This window comes from Plecotus auritus (assembly GCF_963455305.1).
Source record: "Plecotus auritus genome assembly, chromosome: 3".
Classification (NCBI taxonomy): domain Eukaryota; kingdom Metazoa; phylum Chordata; class Mammalia; order Chiroptera; family Vespertilionidae; genus Plecotus; species Plecotus auritus.
In genome coordinates, this window is record NC_137772.1 from 100,116,024 (window position 1) to 100,135,249 (window position 19,226).

The following is a 19,226-nucleotide window of genomic DNA, read 5'->3' on the forward strand; positions in this document are numbered from 1 at the left end:
AAAGATGGCACTGCTCTCAAATTGATCTTTAGATTTATTGCAATCCCTATGAAAATTACAACTGACCTATTTTGTAGAACTTGAGAAGCTGGTCTGAGAGTTTATAAGTAATTACTCCAAATAGCCAAAGCCATCTTGAAAAGGAAAAACAAACTTGGAGGATTTAACTTCTGATTGGAAGAATGAGCATGATCTATTCCACCAATTGTAGATTTTTATGATTATAAAAAGGTTTCATTTAATGTTAAAGATAGCTAATGTAAGACCTTATTATGATTCACCAGAGGGCAAGAAATATATTAATCAAGCAAAGATCATAGGTTCAAATGGTATATTCTACTATTAAATTTCATATGAAAAATCAGTGTATATGAAACAAGCTGGTTATAATAGCTGCCACCTCATTGATTACTAAGGTTAGTTACCTTATATTTCTGCAGATATCTCCTTCCTTCCTTCTTTGCATAATTGCTCCTTATGAACCCATAGGTTGATCAAATAGGATCACTTTCTCATTTAGAAAAGAACCATTCCTGAGTCAAGGAATATGTGTATAGCACTATTTTACATATCATGCATAGTATGCTGGTCAGTCATTTTGAAGGCTTCCAAAGGTATTAGATATGTGTGATACAGACAATTAATGTTACTGTACTGAATCTACTACATTAATTCAAAGGGTTTTTAAAATGGAATAGGAATTTGCATACTTTATTATCCTACTTATGTTTGTTTCTCTTTTCTGTTCCTCAGATATATTGTCTTAAACATTTACAAATACTGATCCTGAGAAATAATCCTATCAGAATAATCCCTCATGAAATTCAACAACTTAAGCTCCTTAGAGTTTTCAACATTGCCTTTAATTTGATTATGACTCTTCCTCTTGGGTAAGGTTGATAATTTGAGATTATAAACATAGAAAATAAAGAGCTTATGATATAGAAAAGGATCAATTCCCCTTTTGAAAGCAGCTAGCAACTTTTTAGCTTGTTAATCATTCTTATTCTTTTCCAATTAGCTGCTTGTTTTTCATTGCTGTGTTAAAAATAATCCTACTAGCCAGATGCCAATTAACCTTTCTCGGCCTCAATCTCCTAATCTACGAACCAAGAAATTAGTCTTTATGATATTAAGATCCTTTAAACTCTAATAGGAATGTTAATATTTGGGTTTAAAAGAGATGGCTTTTCCCCACGTATGAACTGTTACTTATTTAATTACTAATAAAAATTTTAAATCAAAACCTTTACCAAATGCCAAAACAAGATACCACTTCCAGTAAATGCTTAACAAATTGAATATAGGTTAAGGACAAAAGTATGGGGACTTTGAAATAGTTGAACAATATTTCTCAAAAAAAGATTCTTATAGTAATTAAGGAAGTGCATCAAAATTGATTTATAAAGTTCTTCATCTAGCAGTTTGTAATTAACAATCCAACAAATTCTACATTCATAAACCTTAAAACTATTTAGTCATTTAAAAGAATAAAAAGGTATGTAAAATATTATACTATTTCTGTATAAAAATTTAAAAATCACACATTATAAAAACACTAAGGCAGTAAGAAAATTGCATTATGGGAATTTTATTTGTTTGACTCGCCTATATTTTTCCACAGTAACATAAATTGTATTTTCCCTGCCTTGATATTAGAATTAGCCATTTCTCTAAGAAAACCCTGTTTTTGTTTTTATTAATCCTCATGCAAGGGTATGTTTTGATTGTTTTAGAGAGAGGGGAAAGGAGAAGGAGAGAAAGAAACATCAATTGGTTGCCTCCCACATGCACCTTGAGTGGGGATCGAACCCACAACCTGGGTATGTGCCCTGTCCAGGAATTGAACCTGCAACCTTTGGCACATGGGATGATGCTGCAATCAACTGAGCCACACTGTCCAGGCCCTGTTTTCCTTTTATTGAAGAATGATCTTTAAAAACCACTAAGTATTGAATGTCTCCATTGCTATTGAGATGACATTGTTTATAGACACTCCCAGTATACAGAGCTTAGTAACATATGTATTTAGAAATCTATGTGTATACATATCTATAATTATTTAATCTGTGTATATTTATTTATATACAGTTACATATATATACACACAACTATATGTACACACATATGTACATATATGCATCTAAATCAATGAATACTGTATAATCTATAATAACAATTACATGCTTTAAATAACCATAACTTATTTAAATAAAATGTAAAAATACCTAAACCAACTAAAAGTTTATCATAACTACATGGTCAACATTGTACATTGTTTAGAGATTAAACAAACTAGTTTGAATTATTGGTTATAAACAAAAGTTTTAAGAAGCCCTCACACCTGTCAGAATGATTGTCATCAATAAATACACAAATGACAAGTGTTGGCAAGGATGTGGAGAAAAGGGAACCCTTGTGCACTGTTGTGGGAATGCAGATTGGAACAGCTATTATGGAACACAGTATGAGATTTCCTCAAAAAAAATAAAAATGGATCTGCCTTATGACCCAGTGATTCCACTTCTGGGGATTTATCTGAAGAAATCCAAAATACTAATTTGGAAGATTATATGCACCCCTATGTTCATTGCAGTGTTATTTACAATAGCCAAGCTATGAAAGCAACCCAAGTGTCAATCAATAGACAAGTAGATAAAAAAGCTGTGCTACACATATACAATGGAATATTACTCAGCCATAAAAAATAGTGAAATCTTACCATTTGCAACAGCATGGATAGACCTAGAGGGTATTATACTTAATGAAATAAGTCAGTCAGAAAAATACAAATACCATATGATTTCATTGATATGTGCAATCTAAAGAACAACACAAACAAAGAAACAACATTGAAACAGACTCATAGACACAGAAAAAAAAAACAACAACAACTGGTGGTTGCCAGAGAGGAGGTGGTTGAGGGACTGAGTGAAAGATGGGAGGGAGCTGGGGGAATGACCGAAAAAGATAAAGAGCCTGGCCCAGGAGCCAAGAGGTAACTGGGTTGATCCCTGTCAGAGCATATGCCCAGGTTGTGGTTTTAATCCCCAGTAGGGGGCGTGCAGGAGGCAGCCAATCGATGATGTTTCTCTCTCAGCGATGTTTCTATCTGTCTATTTCTCTTCCCTTCTCTCTCTCTCTAAAAATTAATAGAAACATTTTTAAAGAAAAAGATGAAGTACAAATTGGTAGTTATAGAATAGTTCTAAGGATATAAATACAGCATAGGGAATATAGTCAATAACCAACCAAATGGCCGATCAGCAGAACAACTGTCTGGACGACCATGCTATGATACGCACTGGCCCCAGGCCAGCCAAAGCGAGTGTGATGCGATTGGTCGGGGGTCCCCACCACCGCCCCATGATTGCTCCACATAGGGAGGCTCAGGCCACTGGCTGGCGGGTGGGCGGGGCCTCTCTCTGCGGAGCAATTGATCGCATGGCTCCCCAACTGTGAGAGGGTGCAGATCAGGCTGAGGGTCACTCCCCCGAGTGCACGAATTTCATGCACCGGGCCTCTAGTATTGTAATAACTATGAATAGTGTCAGATAGGTACTAGATTTATGAGATGGTCGCTTAGTAAGTTATATAATGTTCAATCACTGGGTTGTACACCTGAAACTAATATAACATTGTATGTCAACTATAATTGAAAAAAAATATTTTAAAAAGTTTTAAGGAGCTATTTTTTAAAAATATTAGTGTTTCTAAAATAAAGCAGTACAATTTTAATAAATGACATTGGATATGTATGCAAATCAAGGGATGATTGACAGCATATTGAAGCCAAGTATAAAAAATGTAATTGGAATTATGGGAATAATAATATAATTATAACTAGAGGCCTGGTGCATGAAATTTGTGCACAGAGGGGGGGTTCCCTCAGCCCAGCCTGATCCTCTCCAATTGGGGACTCCTTGGGGGATGTCTGACTGCTGGGGATCGGCACTTGCCTTTATCTTTCTCTCCCAGTCTGGCCAGCAGCCACACCTCCATTTCTCTCCAGGCCTCCACCTGGGCTGCTGATCAGCCCCACCTTTCTGACCAGGCCCCATTGATAGGACCAGAGACACTGACTGGCATAGGAACCGACCAATCAGAACCACAGGGATTGGGCCTAAACCAGCAGTTGGACATCCCTCTCGCATTCTGGGACCGCTGGCTCCTAACTGCTCACCTGCCTGCCAGCCTGATCACTCCTAACTACCCTCCTCTGCCAGCCTGGTTGCCCCTAACTGCCTCTGCCTGCCTGTCTAATTGCCCCTAAATGCCCTCCCCTGCTGGCCAGATCTCACCCCCAACTGCCCTCCCCTGCTGGCCTGATCTCGCTCCCAGCTGCCCTCCTCTGCTGGCCAATTTGGTTCTGATTGGTTGGTTTCTATGCCAGTCAGCGTCAGAAGCTCCGCCTCCTAGGCAGCCATTGGTTCTTCACAGCACCCACATTTGGTTCTGATTGGTTGGTTCCTACACCAGTCAGTGTCTCTGGGCCTATCAATGGGGCCTGGTCAGAAAGGCGGGGCTGATCAGCAGCCCAGGTGGAGGCCTGGAGAGAAATGGAGGTGCAGCTGCTGGCCAGACTGGGAGAGAAAGAGAAAGGCAATGCTGATCAAAAGCTGCCACAGAGGCAATGGGTCAGTCCCTGCTTCTCTCTTCAGGCCTCTCTCCGGGCCTGATTTGCAGCTCCCTCAGCAGTCAGTACTGGGGCACTGCGCCTGCCATGGCAACCCAGCGCTGACTGCAGGACTGACTTCCAGTTGGTCGAGCCTCCGTAATTACTGGTTCTTATGACCCAGGGTTTTTATATATTAGGATTGTTATGGGGATTAACTTTATTGAACCTCAGAGAAGACTTAGAGCAAGCTCTGACATAGGTAAACATGTTCATTTGCAGAGCTTGTTAAATGCAAACTCACACAGAGGAAACTTATACAGTGCGGGATGAAGGTGCTGAATTCTTTGTCTTTAAAGGTTATTGTCAGAACTCCAGCTTTCTGAGCAAAGAAGACCCAACATAGAGTGGCAGCAGTAAGGGAGCTGTAACTGGATAAAATTGAGTGAGATGCACTGAACCAATTATGTAGTTGGATGTTATTACTGTTACAAGTAATAGCACTGATATATTTTAAATATTATATTTTCATTTTTGTAATTAATTCAGTAAATGTTTATGAAGTATCTATTGTGTGCTCTCTAGTTGATCACCACCTAAGGGGAAGGCAGACAATTGCACATAATTAGAGAAAGTAAAATAATGGAGATGCACTTTGTAAAATTCCAAACAGTGGCATGTAACCCAATCTGGAGAGTGAGAGGTGGCTCCTGGGAAGAGATGACATTTAATGCAAATGTAACTGAGTGTGAATGAGCCACATTAATAGTGAGAAGGAGCAAGGGGTAGTATGACTGATTATGGGTTAGATATTTCCTTAAATAAAAGTGATAACACATATAGAAATAAATGATATGTGAAGCAGCATATATAATCTGGAGTAGGAAGTGCAAGCAATTTGCTGTTTGGGAAGCTTAGAAAGCAAGGCCAAGTGGTAAGAAATTAGAGTGGTGAAGTAGGCAGAGACCAGATTGTCTGTGGGCCTTGTGAGCAAAGGCACAGTATTTGTTGAAGGGTTTCCCAAAGAGGAGTGGTGGGTTCAGATCTGCATTTTAGCTCATGGTGGTGGCAGTGTGGAGGATGCATGAGAGGTGATAAAACAAAATAGAAGGCAAAGAGCTGGGAGGCTATCACAGTAGTTCAGGCAAGAGCTGCAAAGCATATCTAGGGCAATGATCACATAGAGAAAAAGGAACAAATTGTTAACTGAGGTAAAATTAGCAAGATCTAGTATTGATTAGACATAGATGATGTAGGGAATGGAGGCATCCAAGTAAAAAAACAGTCAAGGTTACTCCAAGATTTCTAGTTAGAGTGAAATAATTCAAGCATGTAAATATATACCTATTAAGTATCCTTTATAATAAAAGCCTAATATGCTAAGTGTCCTGTCATCTGGTCATCCGTTCAACCAATCAAAGTGCAATATTCTAATGATATGCTAAGGCTGCTCAACTGCTTGCTATGACGTGCACTGACCACCAGGGGCCAGAGAGTTGACTGGTCAACCAGTCGCTATAATGTGCACTGACCACCAGGGGCCAGACAGTTGACTGGTCAACCAGTTGCTATAATGTGCACTGACCACCAGGGGGGCAGACACTCTGGCCAGTAGGTTAGCTTGCTGCTGGGGTGAGGCCGATTGATACTGAGCGAAACAGGCAGGACATGCCCTGGAGCCCTCCCACGGTCCCTCCCCAGCTGGCCAACCTCCCATGTCCCTTCCCAGCCCTGATCATGGGTGGGTGGGTGGGAGGTAATCAACCAAAGACTATCCTATCTAATAAAAGAGAAACATGCAAACTGACCGTACCTCAGCTACGCCCAGAAGCCACGCCCACAAGCCAATCAGGAGTGAGTATGCAAATTAACCCAACCAAGATGGTGATTGATTTGCATATCCAGGTGCTGAGCGAAGACTGAAGACAGCGTAGAAGGAAGCCAAGCACTGCAGAAGCAATCAAGCGGGGCAGGGGAGAAGGGAGGGAAGCAGACTGCCGCAGGAAGCCCTATTGCAGGAATCTTCCTGCAACGGGCCTCTAGTCCCATATAATAAAAGACTAATATGCAAATAGACCAAATGGCTGAATGACCAGTCACTATGATGCTTACTGACCACCAGGGGGCAGATGCTCAATGCAGGAGCTACCCCTTGGTGGTAATTGCAGTCCCATAGGGGGAGCGCCACTGAGCCAGAAGCCCGGCTCATAGGTGGCGAGCGCAGCGGTGGCGGGAGCCTCTCCCACCTCCGCAGCAGTGCTAAGGATGTCCAACTGACAACTCATCAGTCAGTCAGACATCCCCCAAGGGCTCCTGGACTGCAAGAGGGCGCAGGCTAAGCTGAGGGACTCCCCACCCCTCGAGTGGATGAATTTCGTGCACTGGGCCTTTAGTTTATGTAATACTAAGCTTTGTGCTAAGATTTGGGTTTAAGATGATAAATGAAAGGGGCATTATTCTTTCTCTTATGGAATTTAGAATCCAGGAAAAGACACAAGAATTTCTAACAAACATCACAATAAATACATAGATACAAAACATCCTAAGGACTATAAATGAAGAGATCAATAAGAAAGATGTCAGTAATATATCCAAGATGGCAGTGGAGTAGGTGGAAGGTACATTCACCTCCTCCCAGGACCAAACAAAAATTACAGCTAAATTATAGAAAAATTGATGTGAATTACCAATTGAAGACTAGCTGAACAGAAGTCTTATAACCAATGATTTATAGAAGAAACCACATGAAGACTACTAGGAAGGGTGGAGATGCAAAAGACTTGCCCTGCTCCCATGAGCAGCAGTAGAGATTCCGGAGGGATATCTCAGTTGCATGGGTTACCCCTAAGAAGCATGGGGTCTTGAACCCAACCCAGGCTTTGCAGCCCAGAGCACCAGAGCCAGAAAGAGGCACCCACATAACATCTGGCTGTGAAAATCACCTGGGATTCTGTCCACCAGGGAGAAGTGATAGTCCTAGAAATACAGGCACCCTCTTAAAGGGCCAATGCACAAACTCTAATTTGCAGCCACTCACCTTGGACTCGAAAGAAAGGGCAGAACAGACTAGAGTTGTGTGAGGAGAGACTGGGGTTTGTGGCTCTGGAGAGAGAGCTAAACAGACAGCCACCATGATCCCTGAGCTGAGTTCCTCTTCCATACTACAGATACCATCTTTCTTAGATGGAGCACTCCCCTACAAGTGGCATCAGCTCAGGGGAATGCAATAGCTGCATCCTCTGGTCCCCCTGCCACCTCACCTTATAAAAGCTTGCACCCTGCTGAAGAGTCAGCTGCTTTGGCTGAAGTATAGAGATCTGGGCAGAATGAAGGGGTATCAGTTACTGAGTTGTGTGGCTTTGGAGTGGGAGCAATTCTTCTCACTTTCCCGTGAACTTGACTGACACCTCAAGATCTGCTAGCCCCAACTGATGGGCTCCTGGTAGCCCCACACTCCTGACTCCTGATGGCTCCACCTGCTGAGGTCTGGGAAGGTTCTGGGATGGACAGATTGGTGAGGCTCTGGGACAGGGGCCACTCTCCTCACCTTCCCCCAAGCCTCACCAGCACCTCCCCTACACCAGAAATTCACTAGCCCCATCCTCCTCACTTCTGGAAGCCCCACCCTGCTGAGATTGGACTCTGGGGTGAATCCAGGGCAAACTGAGTCTTATAGCTCTAGGACAGGGACCATTTTTACCTTACATAACCAACTGTGGCAGAGCTCTCCCTTCACACAGCCAAATCTCGGGCCTGATAAACTCTGCTTACCTCACCCTAACAACTCCCTGAATCCCTTCTCCATCACAAAAATGTGTAAACACCCAGTGGATGGCAATTAGATCTGGTATACTTGGATACATTTGCTGAGCGGCCTCAGACTCAGCATGGCACCAAGATTGAACTTGTATTAATCTGGTGAACATGATTTGTCCTACCTTTTGACTCATTGAGAACCTACGTAATGCAACTTGAGTACTACCAGAGGTTCTTTCAGACTAAACCTAACAGGCAGCCAACAGGCAGAGGCAAGTGGAGGTGGATCTCGGGGTGACTTGAGACTTTTGCTGACCTTTCCCTGGGCCTAGTGCTGATAAAAGCTGTCCTTGGTGCACAGTTTGATTCTCCTTATGCCCAGGTCCAGAAGCAACAGCCACACTGTGAATTGTGTTGTAGCTTTAAACAGGTTACCCAGGGATAGTCACAGGCAGTGTCTGACATTGATGTGCTCCAGAGTCCCTCCCAAAAGGCTCCAAAACCAAAACACTCAGAGGCTAGCATCAGACAACATCAGAGCAGGATCCATTTAGCTTCGCAAGGGTCATATACAAAGGGAGACCTGGGTTAGCATCAGACCCTGCTGAAGAAAATGCCACTGCATGTGGTCAACACCTGCACAGCAGCTCAAACAATATGCTCAAGATTGATCCTCACAGTCAGCCAGCCTGAGTGTTGAATCCACACATGAATGAGCCAGCAGCAATCAAGACTCAATTACAATAGGAGGGTCCACATAACCTACATAAGGGACATACCTATAGCACCCAGCTCAGGTGATCAAGGAGACTATGCCACTGGGTTCCATAGGATATCTACTATGTAATACCACCCTACTACGACTGGAAATCACAGCAGATCTACCTAATACAGAGAAACAAACACAAAGTGGTAACAAAAATGGGGAGACAATAAAACATGCTGCATATTAAGGAACAGGAAAAATCTCCACAAAAAGAACAAAAATGCAATAAAGGCAAGCAATTAATCAGATATAGAGTTCAAAACAATGGTTATAAGGGTGCTCAAGGAATTTAGTGAGAACTACAACAGCATAAAAAAGAACATAGAAACCATAAAAAAGAACCAGTCAGGAATGAAGATGACAATATCTGAAATGAAGAATACATTAGAAGAAATAAGCAGTAGGTTGAATGAACATAAAATCAAATCAGCTATTTGGGAGACAATGTAAGAAAAAACACCCAATCAGAGCGACAAAAAGAAAAAAGAATTTTAAAAAATGAGGATTGTCTTTAGGACCTTTTGGACAACATGAATCATGACAACATCCACATCATAGGGGTACAAGAAGGAAAAGACAGGGTTCAAGGGATAGAGAACTTATTTTAAGAAATAATGAACAAAAACTTTCCTGACCTGGTGAAGGAAAAAGACACACAAAGCCATAAAGTGAAAAGAGTATCAAACAAGATAAACCCAATGAGGCCTACACCAAGACACATCATAATTAAAATGGCAAAAGTTAAAAACAACAGAGAATCTTAAAAGCAGCAGGAGAAAGACAGTTACCTACAAAGGAGCTTGCATAAGACTGACAGTTGACTACTCAATGGAAATATTTCAGGCCAGAAGGAATTGGCATAAAATATTCAAAGTGTAGAAAAGCAAGGACATACCACCAAGATGAGTTAACACAGCAAGACTATCATTTAAAATTGAAGGAGAAATAAAGAGCTTCCCAGATGCCCTGGCCGGTTTGGCTCAGTGGATGGAGCGTCGGCCTATGGACTGAAAGGTCCCCAGTTCAATTCCAGTCAAGGGCATGTACCTTGGTTGCGGCACATCCCAGTGGGAGGTGTGCAGGAGGCAGCTCATCGATGTTTCTCTCCCGTTGGTGTTTCTAACTCTCTATTCCTCTCCCTTCCTCTCTGTAAAAAAATCAATAAAATATTATATATATATATATATATATATATATATATATATATATATATATATAGGCTTCCAGGACAAGAAAAAGTATTACAGGAAACGAAGAAGAAAAAACAGAGGGACATAGTTGAAAGAATAAAATGGCAAACATAATTACCTATCAAAAATCACTCTTTAAACTTTTTTATTTATATTTTTAAAATATGTTTTTATTGATGTTAGAGAGAGAGGAAGGGAGAGAGAGAGATAGGAACACTGATGTGAGAGAAACATTGATTGGCTGCCTCCTACACTCCACCTACTGGGGATCGAGTCCACAACTAGGGCATGTGCCCTGACAGGGAATAGAACTGATGATCTCTTGGTGTGTGGGACAATGCTCAACCAATAGAGTCATACCGGCTAGGCATCACTTTTAATGTAAATGGCATAAATGCTCCAATCAAAAGACACTGGATAGCTTAATGTATATAAAAAAAACAAGACCCAAATACATACTCTCTACAAGAGACCCACTTCATAACAAAAGATGCACAGTCTAAAAATAAAGCAATAGAAAAATACATTTCATGCAAAATTATTTTTATTAAGGTGGGGTAGGAATACATATATCTGACAAAATAGGCTTTAAAACAAAGGTTATACTAAGAGACAAAGGAGGGTACTACATAATGATAAAGGGAACAATCCAACAAGAGGACATAAACCTTCTAAATATATATGCACCCAACATAAAAAACACCTAAATATATAAAGCAAATCTTGATGGACATCAACAGAGAGTAATAGTAATGCAGTCATAGTAAGGGCTTTTAACACTCTATTGACCTCAGTGGATAGCTCTTGTAGATAGAATATCAACAAGAAAAAAACAACTTTAAGTGACACACTAGATCAGATGGACTTAATTCATATCTTCAGAACATTTCATCCCAAAACAGCAGAATATACACTATTTCCAAGTGCACATGAACTGTTTTCTAGAATAGACCACATATACCCTAGCTGGTTTGACTCAGTGGAGAGAGCATCGGCCTGCAGACTGAAGGGTCCTGGGTTTGAGTCCAATCAAGGGCACATGCCTGGGTGTGGTCTCAATCCCCATGGGGGCAGCTAATCAATGATTCTTTCTCATCATTGATGTTTCTCTCTCTCTTTTTTTCTCTCTCCCTCTCCCTTCCTCTCTGAAATCAATAAAAGTATATATAGAATAGACCACATGTTAGAACACAAAACAAGTCTCAATAAATATAAGAGATTAAAATTACATCAAACATTTTCTCTGACCAAAATGGTAAGAAACTAGAAATCAATCACAAGAAAAAAACAACATACATGAAGACATGGAGGCTAAACAACGTTATTAAACAGTGAATGGGTTAACATGAGATCAAGGAAGAAATCAAAAGATACCGTGAAACAAATAAAAATGAGAAAACAACAACCCCAAACTATAAAACACAGCAAGAGTAGTCCTAAGAGGAAATTCATAATATTACAGGCCTATCTCAAGAAACAAGAAATATATCAAACAATCTAACTTTATAATTAAAGGTACTTGAGAAAGAACAAACAGCCCAAAATGAGTAGAAAAATGGAAGTATTAAATATAGGAGCATAAATAAATGAAAGAGTCTGGAAAAAGCAATACAAAAGATCAATGAAACCAAGAGATCTTCTTTGAAAAGATAAACAAGATTGACAATCTTTTAACCAGACTCAACAAGAAAAAAAGAGAAAGTATACAAATAAATAAAATCAGAAATAAAAGAAGAGAAGTGACAACTGATATCACAGAAATATAAACAATTGAAAGAAAATATTATGAACAACTATATACCAAAAGTTAGACAATCTGGATGAAATGAATAAATTACTAGAAATATGCAATTCTTCCAGGAAGAATCAGAGAATCTGAATACACAGATTATAACTAGTGAAATTGAAGCAGTAAAACAAAACAAAACAACAAAACAAACAAAAACACCTCCCAACAAACAAAAGCCCTGGACTGGATGCCTTTACAGGTGAATTTTACCAAACATTCAAAGAAGAACTAACACCTATCCTTCTCAAACTATTCCAAAAAATTGAAGAGAAAGATAGACTCCCAGTCTTATTTTATGAGGCCAGCATTATCCTAATTCCAAAACCAAAGACACAACAAAGAAAGAAAATTACAGGCCAATATCCCTGATGAACATAGATGCTAAAATCCTCAACGAAATATTAACAAACTGAATCCAGCAATACATTAAAAAGATCATAAACCATGATCAAGTAGGATTTATTACAGAGATGCAAGGATGGTACAATACCCACAAATCAATAAACTTGATACACCACATAAACAAAATGAATGATTAAAAAAACACATAATCAGATCAATAGATGCAGTAAAAGCATTTGATAAAATCCAGCACCCATTTATAATAAAAACTCTCAGCAAACTGGGAATAGAAGGAGTAAACCTCAATGTAATAAAGTTTATATTTGACAAACCTACAGCCAACATCATACTCAATGGGCAAAGCTACAATTGTTTCCCTTAAAATTGGGAACAACACAGGGATGTGTGCTTCCACCACTCTTACTCAACATAGTACTGGAAGTCCTAGCCACAGCAATCAGACAAGAAGAAGGAATAACAGGCATCCAAATTGGAAAGGAAACTGTCATTATTTGCAGATAACATGATACTGTATATAGAAAACCCTAAAGATTCCACCAAAAAACTACTGGGACTGGTAAATGAATTCAGTAAAGTAGCAGGATACAAAATAAATATGCAGAAATCAGTTGCATTTTTATACACCATTAATGAACTATCAGAAAGGGAAACTAAGAAAACAATCCCATTTACAATTGCATAAAAAAATAATAAAATACCTAAGAATAAATTTAACCAAGGATGTAAAAGACCTATACTCAGAAAATTGCGAGACACCAAAGAAAGAAACTGAAGAAGATACAAATAAGTGAAACCATATACTGTGTTCATGGGTATGAATAATTAACATGATTAAAATGTCCATACTGCCCAAAGCAATCTATAGGTTCAACTCAATTCCTACATAAATACCAATGGTGCATTTTGCAGAACCAGAACAAATATTTCAAAAATGTATATAAAACCACAAAAGACCATGAGACACAGCAAGCTTGAGAAAGAAGAACAAAGTGGGAGGAATTACATTACCTGATATCAAACTATACTATAAGGCCATAGTAATCAAAACAGCATGATACTGGCATAAAAACTGAGTATCGATCAATGGAACAGAATAGAGAGCCCCAAAACAAACCTATGCCTCTATGGTCAATTAATATTTGACAAAGGAATCAAGAAAATACAATAGAGTAAATACAATAGTCTATTCAATAAATGGTGTTGGAAAAATTGGACATATATGAGGGGAAACAAATGAAAGTAGACTGCCTACTTACAACATACACAAGAGCAAAATCAAAATGGATTAAAAACTTAAATGTTAGACTTGAAACCATAAAAATCCTAGAAGAATACATGCAGAAAAATTTTGGACATCTCTGATATATTTCAGAGGAAGGGAGGGGAAACAAAAGAAAAATCCTCAGGTAAAGGAAACAAATGAAAAATTAGACAAATGGAACTACATCAAACTAAAAATTTTTTGCACAGCAAAGAAACCATCATCAAAATGAAAAGACAGCCCACTGAATTGGAGAATATATTCACCAATGATACATTTGATAAGGGGTTAATAGACAAAATTTATAAAGAATGTATAAAACTCAACACACATATAAAAATCTAATTTAAAAATGGGCAAAGGACAGAATAGATACTTCTCCAAAGAGGCTATACAGATGGTCAATAGACATATGCTAAGATGCTCAATGTCACTAATTATCAGAGAAATGCAAATTAAAACCACAATGAGATATCACCTGTCAGAATGCCTATCATCAATAAATCAGCAAACAAGTGTTGGCGAGGAATGCAGATTGATGTAGCTACTGTGGAAAGCAGTATGGAGTTACCTCAAAAAATTAAAAATGGAACTTCCTTATCACCCAGCAATTCCACTTCTGGATACATATTCAAAGAAACCCGAACACTGTTCTGAAAGAACATATGCACCCCTACGTTCATTGCAGCCTTATTTACACTAGCCAAGATTTGGGAGTAGCCCAAGTTTCCTTCAGTAGATGAGTGGATAAAAAAAGCTGTGGTACATTTTAAACAATGAAATACTGTTCTGCTGTAAAAAAAAAAAAAAAAAAAAAAGGAAATCTTAGTCTTTGCAACTGCATGAATGGACTTGAAGAGTATTACGCTAAGTGAAATAAGCCAGTCAAAGAAAGACAAATACCAAATGAATTTACTTATATGTGGAATGTAATGAACAAAATAAGCTAAGAAACAAAATGAAAACAGACTCATAGATACAAAGAACAGACTGACAGCTGGGTGAAAAAGGTGAAGGGACTAAGCCAAAAAACTCATATTTACAGACAACAGTATGGTCATTACCAGAGGGGTGGGGTAGGGGGGGTAGAAGTAGAAGAGGCTAAAGGAGGGATAAATGCTGATGTAAGGAGACTTGACTTGGGATGATGAATCGCACAATACAATATACAGATGATGTATTACAGGATTGTACACTTGAAACTTATATAATTTTATTAACCAACTAAAGGCCCAGTGCACAACATTCATGCACTTGGGGGGGTATGGTCCCTGCACTCTCTTGCAGTCTGGGAGCCCTCAGGGGATGTCTGACTGCCCGCTTAGGCCTGGTCCCTGCAGGAGCAGGCCTAAGCCAGCAGTTGGATATCCTTAGTGCTGCCGCAGAGGCTGGAGAGGCTTCCACCACCACTGCTGTGCTTGCCAGCTGTGAGCCTGGCTTCTGGCTGAGCAGCAGACCCCCTGTGGGAGTGCACTGACCACCAGGGGGCAGCTCCTGCATTGAGTGGGATGGGGCCAAAACGAGCTCTCCGACATCTCCCAAGGGGTTCTGGATTGCGAGAGGGTGCAGGCCAGGCCGAGGGACCCCACCAGAGCATAATCGGGGCCGGGGAGGAACACAGGAAGTTCACCAGACAGGGAGGGACTGCAGGAGGGCTCCAGGGAGTGTCTGGCCTGTCTCACTCAGTCCCAATCGGCCTGACCCCAGCATCAAGCTAACCTACTGGTTGGAGTGTCTGCCCCCTGGTGGTCAGTGCACATCATAGCAAGCGGTTGAGTGATCTTAGCATATCATTAGCATATTACACTTTGATTGGTTGAATGGACGACCGGACACTTAGCATATTAGGCTTTTATTATATAGGATTTTACCCCAATAAATTAAATAATTTATAAATAAGTAAATAAATAAATAATAAGTAAATAAAGTCAGGGGGAACATGAATGAATAAATTGAGTCACTAAGAAAGATTCACTTGAGGAAATGGCAATTAAGCAGAAACTTGTAAGTCCAGGTCAAGAACGAAGAATATTTCATGCAGTGGGAATAATTATGTGAAGCAAGTAGGATGTTGGCTTCAAAAGCTAACAGAAAGCCATTGTGGCTTAGGGTATAATGAGATTAGAGTTTGGCCCCAGGTGAAAGTGAAATAAGATTTCATAGCTAAATTTTTAGTAGGTGAGTGACAAAATTAAAACTGAGAGGGTTTGAAGGAAGAGAAATAATAAATTCAATTTTAAATTAATATGTTGGTTTTGAGTTGTGGTGCTGATCACAAAGCTAGAGGTAAGGATTTTGAGCTATTAGCAGAGACAATGTGTACTGCAATCTTCTGATGAGATATTTCTGGAGAAACACTAATGTTTAGGTTATAGACAAAGAAAGAGAAATTATAAAGGGTGAGAAAAAAATGTCCAAATTGCTGAAAGCAAATCAGATGCATCATGCAAGCCAAGCAAGTGAATTATTTCAAAAATGAAGGATGACCAGCAGTGTCAAATACAGTAAGATTAAAGATGAGAACAGTTTCAGTGGAATGGTATGAATAAAAGCCAGTTTAAGGTGGCTTTAAATGGAATGTAAGAAGTGAAATTGGTAATAGAGTGTGAAGACCACTCTGGAGAAAATTGGGTGCAATAGGGGAGAGATTAGATGAAATCTAAAAAGAATGTGGAACCTTAGAAAAAATTTTGTTGCTGCTATTTGTTTTTTATGGAAAATTTTTATGAAAATTAAGGCATATTCACAGGATGGTGAAAAGGAAACAGTAAGGAATAGAGTGTAGCTGATGGTGCAAAATTTTATGAGAGGTGAGAGATAAAAGGTCACAGATGGAGATGTTGGCCTGGAACAAGAGGATTAATCTTCATCTCCTAAAACTGGAAAATAGGCCATTATATGGGTAAGAAAATAGGAAATTTATTCAGTCAACAAAGATTTACTTAGCTCCTACTATGTATCAGTTGAAAAAGATTGCTCTGAAATGATTTAAAATAATCTTTGAGAATAAGAAAAGTGAAGATTGATAAAAGCTTTAAAGACAGTGTGATGATTTAGTGCTAATATTGAGAGGAATACCAAGGAGAATAAAATACACAAAAACATGAAAGTTTGACAGAAAATTATGTGGGCTTAACTGAGACTAGAAATCATGACTTTGTAGTGATTTTCTTTAGTAGCTCTCTGTCACTCATTTACAAAAGAGAGAAGGTAGATCTTAGCCTCAATAAAAAAAACCTTCCATGAGAATGTCCACAGCAGTTTTATTCACAACTAGAGGCCTGGTGCATCACTTCATGCATGGGTGGGGTCCCTCAGCCTGGCTGGCGATCAAGGCCTTTTGGGAGGCCGACTGGCTGTGGGGAGGGGCTGAGGGAGGTTGGCTGTGGGAGCCCACTGACCACCAGGGGTCAGCTCCTGCATTGAGCATCTGCCCCCTTGTGGTCAGTGCGTGTCATAGTGATTGGTCGACCAGTCGTTTCGGTTGTTCAGGTCATTTGGTCATAACGGTCACTTAAGCTTTTTTATATGTAGATAGCTTAAAACAGGAAACAATGCAAATGTTCATCAACAGAAAAATGGAAAAACTAATTGTTTTACTCACCATAGCCAAAAGATAATAACACCCCAAATATTCATTAACAGATTAATGTATAAACAAAATGTGACACATACATACAATACATTATTCTTCATAAAAAGGAATAAATTTTGGTACATACTACAACAAAAATTATCTTTGAAAACATTATGCTAAGTGGAATAATTCAGACACAAAAGGACAAATATTGTGTAATTCCACTCATATGAAGTGCCTAGAATAGGCAAATTCATAGAGACAGAAAATTGAATAGAGGTTACTAGAAGTTGGGATAGGGGAAAGAGAGGCAACTGGGTCATGATTATTTAATGTGGATAGACTGGAATTATAGGAAAGTTCTAGAAATGGATAGTGGCTGCATAAAATCCTATATAATAAAAGGGTAATATGAAAATTGACCCTAATGGCAGAATGACCAGAATGACCACTCGACCAGTCCCTATGAGGCACACTGACCACCTCTTGGTCCCTTTCCCTGGCCAGCAGGCTCCCATCGCCCAATGGTGAATGGGGAACTGGGGGTGGGTGGCAGAGGACGTGGGTGTGCCAGGCCAAGGCCCCAGCCCCACTGGTCACCCCACACACAGAGGGCAACCCGTGGCGAGGGGTGGGGCCAGTGGGCGGGTGGGAATGGCTGACTTATCGGTTCCTCCCCCTGGATGGCAGGCTCTGATCACCTGATGGCAAACGGGGAACGAGGGTGGGTGGCAGCAGGAGGCGGGACTGGCTGCAGGCAGCTGGGGAAGATGGCCCTGATTGCAGGCCAGGCCTAGGGACTATACCTGCACATGAATTTCGTGCGCCGGGCCTCTAGTATTGTTATAAGTAAATGATACTAAATAGTGTACTTAGAAATTATTTAAATAGCAGGTTTTATGTTATAAATATTATACCACAATTTTAAAAACATAGTTACTAGAATCCTGGTTTTCCCCTCTTCCTTCTCATTTCTCTTCTCTCTAAAAAAAATTTTAGGTATAATTTTCATAAAATAAAATGCACTGATCTTAGGTATTTGATTCAAATAGTGAAATAAATGTATACATGCATGTAATCATAATCCAAAATAAGATATTAAGCATTTATATTACCCCAGAGAGTTCCCTCATAGACACTTCCAGTCAGTCTCCAGACTTCTAACACCATAGACTTTTTTTTGCCTTTTCTTTAAAAGCATATAAGTTTAATGAAACAATAAATTATTTGTGTGCCTGGCATCTTTAATTCAACATAATATATTTTTAATTTTTATTGTTGAGAGTATTATAGATGTCTCCCTTTTGTCCCCCCATTGCACCCCTCCCCACAGACCCCACCCCAACCCAAGCCTTCACCACTTTATTTATTGTCTGTGTCCATAGGTAATGCATAAATGCATATAAGATCTCTGGTTAATCTCTTCCCACACGCCCCTCACCATTTTCCTCTGAGATTCATCAGTCTGTTCCATGTTTCCATGACTCTGATTCTATTTTATTCATCAGTTTATTTCATTCATTAGATTTTTTGTTAATGTATTTTTATTTTTCTATTCAATTATTGTTAGACTAGAGGCCCGGTGCACAAAATTCATGCATGGGGGGTCCCCTCAGCCCAGCCTGCACCCTCTCCAATCCAGGACATCCCTCTCACAATCCAGGACCACTGAATCCTAACTGTTCACCTGCCTGCCTGCCTGATCACCCCTAACTGCCCCCCCCTGCTGGCCTGGTCACCACCAACTGCCCCCCTGCTGGCCTAGTCGCCCCCAACTGCCCCCCTGCCAGCCTCATCACCCCTAACTGCCCCCCCCCCCCCCGCTGGCCTGGTTGCCACTTACTGCCACCCCCTGCTGGTCTGGTCATCCCCATCTGCCCCCCCATTGGCCTGGCTACCCCTCACAGCC

At 40.0% G+C, this 19,226-nt stretch overlaps 1 protein-coding gene across 1 annotated transcript in view; it reads left to right on the forward strand.

Annotated features, from left to right (window-relative positions):
* The window catches only part of LRRC63 (leucine rich repeat containing 63), a gene marked incomplete at both ends in the record, with an annotated part of 136,886 nt that overhangs the window by 78,683 nt on the left and 38,977 nt on the right, over positions 1-19,226 (forward strand). The window contains one exon of the mRNA XM_080660134.1: positions 754-890. Coding sequence (XP_080516260.1) covers positions 754-890 — 137 coding nt within the window. The remainder of the gene's footprint in view (positions 1-753; positions 891-19,226) is intronic.